This window comes from Rana temporaria, chromosome 9, assembly GCF_905171775.1.
Source record: "Rana temporaria chromosome 9, aRanTem1.1, whole genome shotgun sequence".
NCBI classification, from domain to species: domain Eukaryota; kingdom Metazoa; phylum Chordata; class Amphibia; order Anura; family Ranidae; genus Rana; species Rana temporaria.
In genome coordinates, this window is record NC_053497.1 from 39,395,804 (window position 1) to 39,410,660 (window position 14,857).

Genomic DNA, 14,857 nt, shown 5'->3' on the forward strand with positions numbered 1-14,857 from the left:
TCATTTTGGGCAGCAGAATCGGGTGTTTTTTTTTAAATCGAAGCAGTACTTACTGTTTTAGAGAGCGATGTTCTCCGCCGCTTCCGGGTATGGGCTGCGGGACTGGGCGTTCCTATTTGATTGACAGGCTTCCGATGGTCGTATACAGCGCGTCACGATTTCCCGAAAGTAGCCGAACGTCGGTGCGCAGGCGCCGTATAGAGCCGCACCGACGTTCAGCTTCTTTCGGCTATCAGTGACGCGATAGATGTGACCGTCGGAAGCCTGTCAATCAAATAGGAACGCCCAGTCCCGCAGCCCATACCCGGAAGCGGCGGAGAAGATCTCTCTCTAAAATGGTAAGTACTGCTTCGATTTAAAAAAAAAACACCCAATTATGCTGCCCAAAATGAGCCTCGATCTAATGTTAAATTTTTTTTTCGTAAATGAAGGATCACCAATGATACAATAACATTTTTTTTTTGGTTGCCAGTTTCACTCATAGTTCAAAACAGAAAGCACATAAATATTGCATGGTCATTTCTTGAGTAAAAAAACAAACAAAAGTGAACTTATAACATCTTTAGGCTGATTTACTGTTTATTCACACCATTGCACTACATTGGCGTACATGCGTTAATCATAGCTCCCAAATGTCACTGATTTTGAGGAACTGTCCCACGTTCAGAAGAAAGTCCCTCTGTCCCTCTTTCCTCCTCATTTGTCCCTCATTTTGCTCTAATCTATATAGTTGTACTGTATATAAAATGCACTACTTATCTATCATAACATATTTTACAGTGCTAAACGTAAATTCTAAAAGCCAATATAAAGAAATAGAAGTGGTAAAAAAAAAGCACTGGTAGATTTAACCGATCATTTGTTTTTGTACAATTCTCCTTTAACCACTTAAGCCCTGTAAGATTTTGCTGCCGGGGGCGTGGCTACCGCGCGGCTGTATGGACGTGTGAGTGAGTTGCTCCGTCCAAGGGAACCTTCCGCCTAGCTACAGCGGCGACTATTCCGCCCATCACTCGCTCTACTCCCGCCTGGAGGTCCGGAGACACCCGCGGCATGACCCGCAAGAGAAAAGAGGGGTCCCAACCCCGGAAATTGGAGGAGTTTTATCCTCCAAAAGGCCGCGGCCTAATACAAGATGGCGCTGGCGCCGGCCTGGGAGACGCGTCTCCCTCCTCACCCTGCAGCTCCCGATCAACCGCCTCGAGTCCACGGATGCATCCTGGCACTACACAGCAGTCTCCAGGAGGATCGACCCCGTTTGATAGGAGCCCTGCTAAGTCCAAACCTCGCCTGGAGGCGAACACCAGCCAGGTGAGCGGGGGGGGCGAGGCCCTGGAGGACACTAGAGAGCTGATTGACCCCTTCACTGCCTTCCCCACTTCAGGAAAGGCAGTGTCTGACACGACTCTGAAAGACATGCTGGTCTCCCTCAGGAGTTCCATGCATGCTGACATGCTTCAGTGCATGAGGAACTTTAAGGCAGATGTGGGTGAGCTGGGGGACAGAGTTACACACGTGGAAGAAAAAATGGGGGAATTTGCATCCTCCCACAATTCATTGATCGATGCCCACTCTGAACACGATACTGAGATAGCCTGGCTGAGGGCAAAGGTCGCTGACCTTGAGGACAGGTCAAGGCGCAACAATGTTAAGCTAAGGGGGGTCCCGGAAACGGTGCTCCCCGCCCAACTACAGAAATTTGCCAGAGACCTGTTGCAGCAGATTCTCCCAGATGCCTCTGAGTCAGAGCTGCAGATTGATAGAATCCACAGGCTGCCCAAGCCTGGTTTCCTGCCTGATAATGTACCCCGAGACGTCCTGTTGAGAATACATTTCTACCAAATTAAGGAGCAGCTCATGACTTCATTCAGAAAAGCTCAACAACTTCCGGAGCAGTTCGCTGGGCTCCAGCTGTTCACAGACTTATCACAGTTCACTATGCAGAAGCGACGGTCACTGGTGACAATTACCAAAGCTCTGCGCAATCACAACGTTCCCTATAGGTGGGGTTTTCCGGTGAAGCTTACTGTCACTCATGATGGGAAGGACACAACAATTGTTAGCCTGGAGGAAGGCCTTACATTACTCAGATCCCTAGATATCCTCCCGGCTCAGGCGCCTACAGGTCCCATGCCATCTGCCAAAATTGACCAGCGCTACCAATGGCAAACAGTGTCCAGAAAGAAAAGCGGCAAAAAACGTGCTGCGTGATCCTTTCGGGATGTAGTGTCTCATTGCTCACTTGAAGGTTCCCACTCCATGCGGAGTATCCACTTTGTTCCGTTCCTTGATCCCCCTTGATTATGGGCAGAATGTCTGCCCTCTGGTTCTTGCTTCTTCAAGCTTTTTTAGCTGACTCCATGTTTTTTTTTTCTTCCCTTTGACTCTGACTTTTTTATTTCCTTTCCTCCTTCCTGGTCGATGGACCCAAGTCTACGCTGGAAAGCTCTGTCTGCACCCCCTACTCTCCCTGCCGCCCCGGGAAGGCTGTATCCAATAGGCATTGAAGGCTGTCTACACCGCAAGATGCACCGCTCTCCACAGATGAATACAAGGTACTCTTTCCAACCTCACTCACTGTTCCCAAATGGCGATTAAGATTGTCTCCTTTAACGTGAATGGCCTCAACCACCCCGCCAAACGGGCATCGGTCTGGAGGGAGGCTCTGGACCTCCAGGCTGATGTCCTCTGTCTTCAGGAGACCCATTTCTCCACTGATAACCCGCCCCGCTTCTCACACAAGCGTTTCCCACACATTTTTATGGCTTCTGCTCCAACCAAGTCCAAGGGTGTTTTGGTAGCTATAAAGGACTCGGTGGCTTTCAGCTTACAACAAACCCTCGCTGATCCAGAGGGGAGGTACCTGGTCGTGGTGGGAGAAGTAAACAACAAACCCTTCACTATTGCCAATGTGTACGCACCTAACTCCCACCAGCTCCGTTTTTTGAAGAGGACTTATGCTAAAATCGCCTCGGTAAGACAGGGGTCCCTGATAATCTGTGGGGATCACAACCTGACAGTTGACCATGCCCTAGATTCCTCCTCCACGACGAAGAGATCCCTTCCCCAACTCCAACAGCTGTTGCATTCGGAGGACATCTTTGATGTTTGGAGGTGCCACCATCCAACAGAACGTGACTATTCTTTCCATTCAGCCAGGCACAATTCCTATTCAAGAATTGACCTTATACTTGTTGATAAGATGCTTTTGCAGGCAGTGTCCTCCTCCGCCATCCATAATATAACGTGGTCTGACCATGCTCCGGTCTCTATAACGGTGGCGGAGGGGCACACTCCCAGTCCTGCGTATATTTGGAGGGCTAATTCAAGGATTTTCCAAATTCCTACTCATGCTACTACGATTGCCAAATGTCTGTCGGAATTCTTTGTAAATAATGTGGGGTCTGTCTCTGACCCAACTACTCTGTGGTGTGCCCATAAGGCAGTGGTTAGGGGGGTGATCCTTCAGATCTGTGCGAGGGAAAAAAGGCAGAGGACACTGAAAATTAATCAACTCCTAGGTGACATCAAACAATTAGAAGCCCAAAACAAATCCAATACAAATACGACACTGGGGAAAACTCTCTCTCAGTGTCGGGCAGAGCTCAGGTCCCTTCTTATCGAGCAGTATGATAAACATCTACAGCGGTTGAAACTCAACCACTACTCGTCTGGTAATCGAGCGGGGAAATTTCTAGCCCAGAGGCTCCGAGCAGCCCAAACTAAAGCTAAGATCCCTTTCCTGTTCCATCCGACCAACAAACACAAAATTGTTAACCCTAAAGACATAGCAAACTCCTTTGCTGATTACTATTCATCCCTGTATAATCTAAGAGACGACCCTGACACTCCACAACCCTCTGATGACAAGATCCGGGGGTTTCTCGCTAGTGTGAACCTCCCGGCTCTGTCTCAATCACAACTAGACTCTCTAAATGCCCCTATCTTGGAACCTGAAATTAGGAAAATTATTAACTCACTCCCTCTAGGCAAATCTCCAGGACCTGATGGTCTTCCAAATGATTACTATAGAACGTTCCAAGACGATTTGGTTCCTGCTTTACAGACCCTATATGCCAAAGCGGTGTCCTCTGCCTCCTTCCCTCCTGAGATGCTCAAAGCGTATGTGGTTACTATCCCAAAGCCTGGTAAAGATCCCACCACCCCTTCCAACTTCAGACCAATCTCATTATTGAACTCTGATGTAAAATTATATGCAAAGATATTAGCTCATAGAATCCTATCTGTCCTTCCCTTTCTTGTTAAATCTGACCAATCGGGCTTCACCCCAGGAAGACAGGCATCGGATGCCACGAGAAGAGTGTTGGGAGTTGTGCAGCATGCTAGATCCTGTCGGACGCCTTCTCTGCTACTCTCTTTGGATGCGGAGAAGGCGTTCGACAGGATACATTGGGGATATATGAAAGATACCCTAGGGAAGTTTGGGTTCTCTGGACCGATTCTCTCGGCGGTGCTCGCCCTCTACTCCTTTCCGTGTGCCCAGGTGTACACCTCAAATCTATTGTCAGACACATTCTCAATATCAAATGGCACCCGCCAGGGGTGCCCTCTGTCCCCCTCGATCTTCAACCTCTTAATGGAGCCGTTGGCGGAGAGGATCAGGTCCCATCCAGCCATTGAAGGGTTTCGGATTCACAATAGGTCGCATGTTATCAACTTATTTGCGGATGACATCATCCTCTTTTTGACCTCTCCCCTGGTGTCCTTGCCCCATGCTCACGATACCTTACGGATGTTTAGTGAGATCTCATTCTATAAAATTAATTTTACCAAATCGATTATCCTTGGTCTGAGTGTTCCCTCCCCCTTAAAATCAAGACTTCAACTTAATTTTCCCTACTCCTGGGCCACATCCCATATCTCCTATTTGGGCCTAAAGCTGACCCCTGACCCATGTGCTTTAGCAAATGCCAATTACCCTCCCCTAATCGACAAATTAACTAAAGAAGTCACCAGGCTTGCCAATGTGGAACTATCCTGGTCTGGAAGACTGTCGGCATTTAAAATGCTGCTTCTTCCGCAGATACTATATGTGTTCAGAACCCTCCCCGTCCCTCTACCGGCCCCTTATCTTAAAGCCTTGAACACACTCCTCTCCAGATTTATTTGGCGATCCAGACGTCCCAGATGCTCTAAGCCCCTGTTGACCAAGCATAGAAGAGCCGGAGGTATGGGTCTGGTGGACATTAGGGACTACTACAGAGCGTCCATCTTGACGCAACTTAAGACCTGGATGACCCCCCAGGATGATTCAGTCTGGGGATCAATCGAACGGGCCCTGGGACCTTCCACCCACCTTGATCTTCTTCTCCTTGCGGATGTCTGGAGGCCATTTAGTCTGCGAGAACTCCCGATTACTATTCGGGCCTCCCTTGAGGCCTGGAGGGCTTTGAGGGAGATTCATTTTCCCCCTTCTGAATTAATAGAGGTCCCCATCCCACTGGAGACATTCTCCCTGGTCATTCCGGACCTTCCCATGCCCAGGTGGAGGGCAAGGGGGATTGCCGTCGTTCAGGACTTGTTCCTGGGCGGGGCTCTCCTCACCTTTCCAGCCCTGGTGAAAAAGTTCAACTTAGGCCCCCCAGATCATTATGCCTATGTTCGCATCTCCCACTTCCTGAACTCAATTGGACCGCATAGTATACTCATGGCCAGAGAAGTGTGGAATTTTTATCATACCGTCCCGACACCCCGTAAGGGTATTTCTTTTTTCTACAACCTCTTCCAAAACAAACTGCGCTTTGTTAAGTCCCAACCCTTCAGGAAGTGGGAGTCTGACTTGGGAATAACAATCACGGAAGCACAGTGGAGTAAAGCGTTTAGCTCAATCTACTCTTCTTCCAGATGCATCAATCACTGGGAGCTATCCCAGAAAATAGCACTTCGGTGGTACCTCACTCCATATAGAATTTCTAAATTTGGAAACCAGGGGTCCCCGCTATGCTGGAGGAATTGTGGTGGAATAGGCAATCTGTTCCATATGCTATGGTCCTGCAAGAACTTAACTAGTTTTTGGCACTCTGTTTTCCAATACATATCCAGGATCACTGGTATTCTAACTAGGCCCAATCCTAGCTTGGCAATTCTACATGTGGGGATAGAAATCTTCCCGGTAGACTGCAGAGTAGTGGTGACTCATGTCCTCTTGGCGGCTAGACTATTGCTTGCACAGCAATGGAAGGCTGATAGGGCCCCCAATGCCTCTGAGGTTCTCCTTATGACACAGACGCATTATGTTCATGAGTCTCTTTTGGCTAGAAGAAGAGGGGTAGGGTGTAAATTTGATGCCCTGTGGAAGATATGGACCACCTGGTATATGGTTAAAAACTGAAATTCTCTTATATATTTGATGTCTCCCGTAAAAGCGGAATCAGCCTTCTTAGTACTGCTACCCTACTCCTCCTCATCTCAGCCTTCCCTTCCCTCCCTCCCTCCCTCCCTCCCTTTCCTCCTCTTCCTTCTCACCTTCTGTCTCCTCTCTGTCCCCTCTTCTCATCTTGTTTTAGTTCCTATACTTTTGACACCTTCCTTCTTATTGTTCTTCTCTTACTTTGAAAGAGGACTGACACATTGAAGGTTTTATAATTTATTTTGATTTATCTTTATCATTTTCTTTGTTGTCTTTTTACACTGGATCCATGGATGCGATAGTAGATTTATGTTATGCTGTATAGCTGTAAGATGAAAATCTAGCTCTGGTCGCGCTGTGCGCAACGACCTCTTGAAGTACTATGTATGTATCTGTGCTTCCTAGGTACCAAGTGTATGTTTGATGTTTGACGAAAAAAAAAAAAAAAAATTCTTCTCAATAAAAACAATTAAAAAAAAAAAAAAAAAGATTTTGCTGCCCAATGACCAGGCCATTTTTTCCTGTATCCCTGTTTCTATCTATGCGACTGATTCATAGAATCAGTTACGCATAGATATCCCTAAGATCCGACAGGTGTAATTGTTCTACACTGTCGGATCTTAGGATGCAGTACCACGGCCGCCGCTGGGGGGAGTTTGCGTCGTAAACCAGCGTCGGGTATGCAAATTAGCAGTTAGGGCGATCCACTAAACTTTTTCCCGTCGTTACGTCGCCGCAAGTGTTAGTTTGCCGTCGCAAAGATAGGGCACCTTTTACAAAGTGTAAAATTAGTACACCATGCAGAGGCGTTGCTAGGGGGGTGCGGGGGTGCGGCCCGCACCGGGTGACACCCACTAGAGGGGTGACACCATCCCGATTTATATATTTTTTTTTAGCTGACATGTGGGGGGGGGGTGGCCCCCCCCGCGACTGCAGCGATGAGCGCCGCGGAATCGGAGCGCCGCTGTACAAGAGGAGGGGGGGTTGCGGGGTGACACCGCAGCACCATCCATCCCCTCCTCTCACAGCCACGGGCTGTTAGCGGTGCTCGGCAGTCGGCACACAGGCACAGCCCCCTCCTCTCTGTTTGTGTGTACAGAGGAGGAGGGGCCGAGGGGACCTTCTGTCCATGTGCCGTGGCGCTGCCTGCGATAATCTGAGGTACTGAATGGGAAGGGGGGCTGTTTGCACCTGGGGGGATTTCACTGAAGGGGGGGTGTTTGCACTGAGGGTGGGGGGGTTGTACTAAGGGGGTGTTTGCACTGAGGGGGTTTTACTAAGGGGGTTTGCACTGGGGGGTTGTACTAGTGCCCATTCACACCTAGGCGTTTTGTCGCCTGTAGTGTGACGCCCGCTGCCGCCCCGACACGCCAGAGGGATGAGTTAACATTGCCCTCTATGGAGATGGTTCACATCTCCACGCCGAACGCCTGTCGCCTGCCGCCTGAAAAAAAGTCCCGGACCTTTTTTTCAGGCGTCTTTCGGCGTTCGGCATAGGTGATGGGAACCATCTCCATAGTAGGGGCACATCTAGGCGGACAATCGCGGCGTTTTGTCGCCGCAAATCGCGGTACAAAACGCCGCTATTTGTCGCCGCAATTCACGGGACAAAACGCAGCGATTTTGTCCGCCTAGATGTGAATGCAGCCTTAGTGTCGTTGCATCAAGGCACTCATGCTAACATCTAGATAGTGCAGCATTTCCTCTATAAATATTGCATTCTTACGGTCGTATGGGACGTGATCAGTGCTAGCAGCTGTCCTGATAGGAGGTGCTACATATTTATAGATTTTGGGTAGCTCGCAAGATTTCTTGGCTTTACAATATGTTGGTGCCAGGCAAAAATCCAACAAGGATAACAGATTCCAGGGAGGAGTTCCAGGTACAAGAATTTTTTATTTACTTTTTCATGACAAATTCCTTAGCAATTTTAACTCTGACACCAATTAAGATTTGCTGTTTTCATTGATGGTTTACCAGACTAAAAAAATGTCAAAAGAATGCCAAGACAACTTATTGTTGTTGCTCTTGTTGTAGCCTGTAAAACCTGATCAGATAATATCAGAGAAAAAAAACGCACAGCCATAAAGTAGTAGGGTCTATAGCTGCTCAAATCTAAAATAATTGACTGATAATGTAAATATGCTAAAGCAAAGGATATTTACCTTGGGTAGATGGTACCCTCTAAACTCAACATCCCTTGTAGTTTTCCGAGGCACACCCATTGGAATTAGGTCAATGAATCTTTGTATTTCATGGATCACAGCATCTGTAAATGGCATCTGATTTCTGTCTTCCATTCTGGGGCTCCGGTCTTGACCAATGAAGCGATCAATCTCTTCGCAAACTTTGCCTAATGAGGAGAATTATTAATGACACTTGTGCTACATTTTAAGGACTTTTTTATTTTATTTTTAAGAACCCCGTTGGTTTTTTTTTTGTGAAATGTCAGGGGTCTAAACCCCTGATGTCTCCCTTTTGAGACTTATGAATCTGCCATGCATGCTCATGTCTGTTTTGGGATGATGTTTATACTATCTCAATACATTTTGAGACCATATACATTTATACATCTTGCTTTCTTGCTTTGATCATCATGATCACCTCATTTAAAGTCCCATGGGCTATTGTTTTTATTTTTTTATTTTATGTATTATGGGGATGGAGGTGTATCATGTTAGGGGGCAGCTTTCAGACCGTCTCTTTTTCTCTGATGACAGAGATTCCACAGTCCCTTTCTCTGCAGCCATTGCTGCACTGGACAGTGAACGAACCTGTGCTGAGCAGCTTCCTGTTCATTAACAAACTGAAGCATTCTAAACATAGTTTACTATGCTTCTGTTAAAAATGAACACAGGAGCGATCTGTACAGATTACTCACTATGTTCATTCAGAAAAGGAAGGTGTCCTTGTATTAAATATTTACTGGCCCCTGCCCCTACTCTCCATACTGAAACATCCCCTGCAGCAGCCAACAGTAGAGGAGGAAAGCTGGAAGAACTGCAGAGGGCACCTAAAAGCAGGCGGAATCTGCACCACACGGGATGATTAGGGTGTGCCCAGGCACATTCGGCACACCCTGTGCGTCTGCCTATGTTCTCACTTTAGGAAGTTTTAATTATTGTACATGCTGTTGCAACATCTTTAAGCCACATATTTTTTGGTAGAAGAAATCCCAATAAGTGTATATTGATTGGTTTGCGCAAAAGTTATAGCATCTACAAATTATGGCATAGATTTAGGGACTTTTTTTATTATTTTTTATATTTTTTTACTCGTAATGGCAGCAGTGACACTTTTTGGGGACCAGTGACACCAATACATTGATCAGTGCTAAAAAAATGCACTGTCACTGTATAAACGACACTGGCAGAAAAGGGGCTAACATCAGGGGCGACCAAAGGGTTAAGTGTGCCCCTAGGGAGTGATTTCTAATTGTGTGGGGGATGTCCTGATGATTGGGTCCCGCTGTGCCCAATCACAGTGGAAGTGCGGCTCCAGAGGTGCACGCAGGCGCCCCAGAGCTGGCAACAGATACAGGTACGTGATTTTGCGCTTAAAGCGGGGGTTCACCCTATTAATAAAAAAAAAATAAAAAAATTTCTTCTAGCATAAAATGAGGCATAGTAGCGCGAGCTACAGTATGCCTGTCTTTATTTTTTTAGTCCGGTACTCACTGTGTAATCGTAGCGACAAGATTCCGACCCCCCTCGGGGAATGGGCGTTCCTATGGAGAGGCAGCATGATTGACGGCCGGCTCTGGCACGTCACGCTTCTCCGGAAATACCCGAAATAGGACTTGGCGCTTCACGGCGCCTGCGCATAGTCTGTGCGCAGGCGCCGTATAGCGCCGTGAAGAGCCGAGACCTGTTCCGGCTGTCTTCGGGGAGCGTGACGTGCCAGAGCCGGCCGTCAATCACCTTCCCTCTCCATAGGAACGCCCATTCCCCGCGGGGAGTCGAAATCTTGTGTCTACGATTACACTGTGAGTACGGGACTAAAAAAATAAAGACAGGCATACTGTAGCTCGCGCTACTATGCCGAATTTTATGCTAAAAACATGTTAATAAGGGTGAACCACCGCTTTAAGGGCCGCCCTGCCGCAGTACATGTACGTGTGGTGGTCCTAAAGTGGGTAATGGTGTAGGGTGTCCAATAAAAATATAAACCAAATTTCTTGATGAGTGTCTGGTATGAATATCAAGAGACCCCAATCAAAAAAAAATAGTTTGCCCTCCCTAAATTATAGCATTACATTTTAAGGGGGGACCCCATGCGAAAAGACACTGGGAAAAAAGCCCATCACGGTACAAAGGGAGAGGCATTCATGAATATTGGGTTATGCTGCAGCCTTTTGCAGATTGGACAAACAAACAAGGGCTGTAAGTTTTGTGGCAAGCAATAATAGAGTGGATTATAAGAAATAGAGAAGAGGAACCCATGTCTCGTAAAGTACTCCCAGAAAAGGATTTTAATGGTAAGACACCTTTTTTTGTAATAGCATAGCAAATCATTTTTGACCATCCAATATAGCCTTACTTAAAACATCTTCTTTCATATTGTGAGTGCTGCCTTTCTGCTGACACTCTTTTCCAGAAAAGTTTAAAATGTGTGAGCTAAAGTTTGGCTTCAATTTGTTGGTGTATCTAAATCTGCATCTAAAGTACATCGAACGCTCTCTTGTCCACAGATTAATAATGCTGTTATAAGGTATCTCTGTGCTCATTCATCCCGAGTGTAGGCTCTGCAGGTCACGTCACAGTCCCATCATGCCTCGGGAATGGGACGTCATAAGGGGTGGGGGTCACCTGATGACATCACCCGGTGACCCCGCTCAATGCCTATATAAGTCATGGCACTACAGCGGGAGAGAGCGGTGTGTCAACATCAGAAGAAGAGAAGAGGAAAGAAGACAATGGAAAAGACCGGGAAACCACGGGCAAAAGAGCAGAAGATAGCGTAGGAGCCCGGCAGAGACAGCGGCAGAAGAACCGGAGAGAGCGGAGAAGAGGCCAGATGTACCCCATACTCGTTTACATAAGGTGGGGGCCCAGGATCTGGGGGTTCCCTTATTAAAGGGGGCTCCCAGATTCCGATAAGCTGGTAAGCCCCCCCGCCCTCAACGGCCAGGGTTGTCGGGAAGAGGCCCTTGCTCGGATAAGGGTCTGGTATGGATCTTGGGGGGACCCCCAAGCATTTTTTTTTGGTGTGGATTCCCCTTAAGATCCATATCAGACCGAAGGGTCTGGTATCATCTTGAGGGGGAACCTCACGCAAATTTTTGTGCAGGGTTCCCCTCTCAAGATTCTCAGTACACAAGTCGCACCACAAGTCGGATCCTCTTGATCCGACTTCTGGTGCGACTTCTATTCAAATCAATGGGCTCCCATAGAGAACCATTGATTTTGAATAGAGACAGAGAAATGCGCATGAGAAACGCAGTGCGGATTAACGTGCATTGAATTCAATGCAAAACGCGAATAAAATCGTGTTTTCGACACCGTTTTTTTCCTGGCGTCTGTACTGGCTTTACAGCCCGTCTTTTTAATAGTCCGTGGGCATGAGGTCTAATACAGGAGGGGGCTTAACCACTTAAGCCCCGGACCATATTGCTGCCTAAAGACCCAAGGGGTTTTTACAGTTCGGTTTAACAGACAATTGCGCGGTCGTGCGACGTGGCTCCCAAACAAAAGTGGCGTCCTTTTTTCCCACAAATAGAGCTTTCTTTTGGTGGTATTTGATCACCTCTGCGGTTTTTATTTTTTGCGCTATAAACAAAAATAGAGCGACAATTTTGAAAAAAATGCAATATTTTTTACTTTTTGCTGTAATAAATATCCCCCAAAAACATATATAATTTTTTTTTCCTCAGTTTAGGCCGATACGTATTCTTCTACCAATTTTTGGTTAAAAAAAACGCAATAATCGTTTATCGGTTGGTTTGCGCAAAATTTATAGCGTTTACAAAATAGGGGATAGTTTTTTTGCATTTTTATTTTTTTTATTTTTTTTTACTACTAATGGCGGCGATCAGCGATTTTTTTCGTGACTGCGACATTATGGCGGACACTTCGGACAATTTTGACACATTTTTGGGACAATTGTCATTTTCACAGCAAAAAATGCATTTAAATTGCATTCTTTATTGTGAAAATGACAGTTGCAGTTTGGGAGTTAAACACAGGGGGCGCTGTAGTATTTAGGGATCACTGTGTGTGTGTTTACTAGTGTAGGGGGGTGTGGCTGTAGGATTGACAACATCGATCGAGTCTTCCCTATATAAGGGATCACTCGATCGATGCGCCGCCACAGTGAAGCACGGGGAAGCCGTGTTTACACACGGCTCTCCCCGTTCTTCAGCTCCGGGGAGCGATCGCGACGGAGCGGCTAAAAACAAATAGCCGCGCCGTCGTCCCGGATCGCTCCCCGAGCGGACCCGACCTCCGCAGGTACCGGGGGGGGGGTCCCGATCGGACCCCCCACCCACGTCTAGCAGAGGACGTACAGGTACGTACATGTGCCTGTCCGTGCCATTCTGCTGACGTATATGTACATGAGGAGGTCGGGAAGTGGTTAAACACCAGGTTCAAACATAGGGAAAAAAGCCTAAAAAAGGAAAATAATGCAGCAACCTTATTTATAGAAGAGAACAATGGGAATACTATCATACACACCGAGGACATCTGGGTTTTTCATAAAAATAAGAAGAGCATAGGTTAGTGTTGAGCCTGTGGTCTCTACGCCAGCAAAGAAGATATGCAGAGTGCTGTTCACCAGGTCTTCCATGTTATATACAGAGTTGGGGTTATTCTTGTCCTAGAAAAAATCCAAGGAAATATATCAATTTATATTTTCTAATCATACATTTGAAATTTCACAGTGAATAAGTAATAACCAGACTCAATATAAGTGACATATATATATATATATATATATATATATATATATATATATATATATGTAAATGTCCGTGAAGGTGAAAAAGATTCAAAACGGGGTGTTAATTCTTGTAGAATCAATATGGAAATTTTTCTTCCAAGGAAAGGTGATCCCTCCAAAGTCAAATAATAGGGTACCCTTACCGGATAAGGTGGACCCAAACTACACCATACGGTGGTGGGTCATACTTGCATAGGGGGTCGATTGTCCAATCTGGTCATTGCTGTGGTAATGCTCCTCATTCCCACTGGATTGGTGGTCTCCTCGGCAGGATGTTGTATAAATCAACTCTCAGGTGACTCCTTCCGCTCCAATTCTGGATATGGAAAATGGGTGATCCAAAACCAGCTAAATGGACTCAGTGGGCTCCAAACATGGGGGAAAACAGAAAAAACAACGACTTCTCATAGCGTGAAAAGTTTAAAAATGTAATTCTTAAAATCCACAAAAGGGCAGACATTTAAACCCAAAAAAATTCAAAATAAAAGTTAAAAGTAATCACCACAGCAACCATATCAAAAAAAGTGTGAAGGTCATCAATACACAGTTTGCGCAGTATGGAAGTTGTGTGGACCAAGGCTTGTGCCCGACCGGTTTCGTCTAAGAAGGCTTCAACAGGGGCATACCTGTAGCCGCCACTAACACTGCGCTTAAATAGAGGTGCCAATAAACGTACTTACATGGGACCCCGCTCCGTGCTGCACATGTGAGGCTGCGTGCGTTCTACCGCGGTTGCCTACTTCCGGATTGGCGTCAAACAACGTGCACTCCAATGCGCGGAAACAGCCATGTGAATATGGCGTCTAGGCATGCGTTCCAATATCCGGAAGTGGCATTCCGATGGTGAACGCGGATGCAAACCGGGCCAAATTATGTGATCTGATCAAATCAAGTGCGCTCCATATTCATTATTCTATTCACCAAAAACGATGGAGGAAAAGGAGAAAAATAGGGCGCCGACATCCGTATCAGGAAGTGTGCGCTCCAAAAGGACAGCGTGACCAATCACGTCGGATCTGACGTGGGGGAGGAGACTCATACCCACGTCCATGGGGGCCAAGTTTGCCCCCAGCCTAGCCAATATTTTTATGGCTAAATGGGAGGAGGATGTCGTCTATGCTTTAAACCGACCAGAGATTGTTCTCTGGGCTAGGTATATAGACTACATCCTCCTCTTATGGAAAGGTGATTTACCATCTCTTGATGACTTTATGTCCATTTTGAATCATAATCAGGTTGGAATTAACTTGTCATATGAGGCAAGTAATTCTAGTATACATTTTCTAGACTTAGAGATAAGAGTGGAAAATGATCAGCCGTTGACTAAAACCTACTTTAATGAGACGGACCGTAATGGCTACATCCCGGTAGACAGCTGTCACCACTCTTCATGGTTGAAATCTGTGCTCCGAAGCCAACTTTTAAGGATAAGGCGTAATTTCTCTGACCTTTCCGATTTTTACAATCAGGCTGAACTATTAAAAACCCGATTTGTTGATAAAGGTTATTCGGGCCATTCGGTTGATCAAGAGATCGACAGGATCGATA

General features: G+C 46.5%; 2 protein-coding genes across 3 annotated transcripts in view; one reads left to right on the forward strand and one right to left on the reverse strand.

Annotated features, from left to right (window-relative positions):
* LOC120913358 (cytochrome P450 2G1-like) overlaps nucleotides 1-14,857 on the forward strand; it is a 68,618-nt gene that overhangs the window by 47,977 nt on the left and 5,784 nt on the right. The window lies entirely within an intron of this gene.
* LOC120913355 (cytochrome P450 2G1-like) overlaps nucleotides 1-14,857 on the reverse strand; it is a 48,805-nt gene that overhangs the window by 4,887 nt on the left and 29,061 nt on the right. For both annotated transcript variants that reach the window (XM_040323232.1, XM_040323231.1), the window contains exons 6-7: nucleotides 13,045-13,186; nucleotides 8,536-8,723 (exon numbers count right to left, since the gene is read on the reverse strand). In XM_040323232.1, the coding sequence (XP_040179166.1) occupies nucleotides 8,536-8,723; nucleotides 13,045-13,186 (330 nt within the window). The remainder of the gene's footprint in view (nucleotides 1-8,535; nucleotides 8,724-13,044; nucleotides 13,187-14,857) is intronic.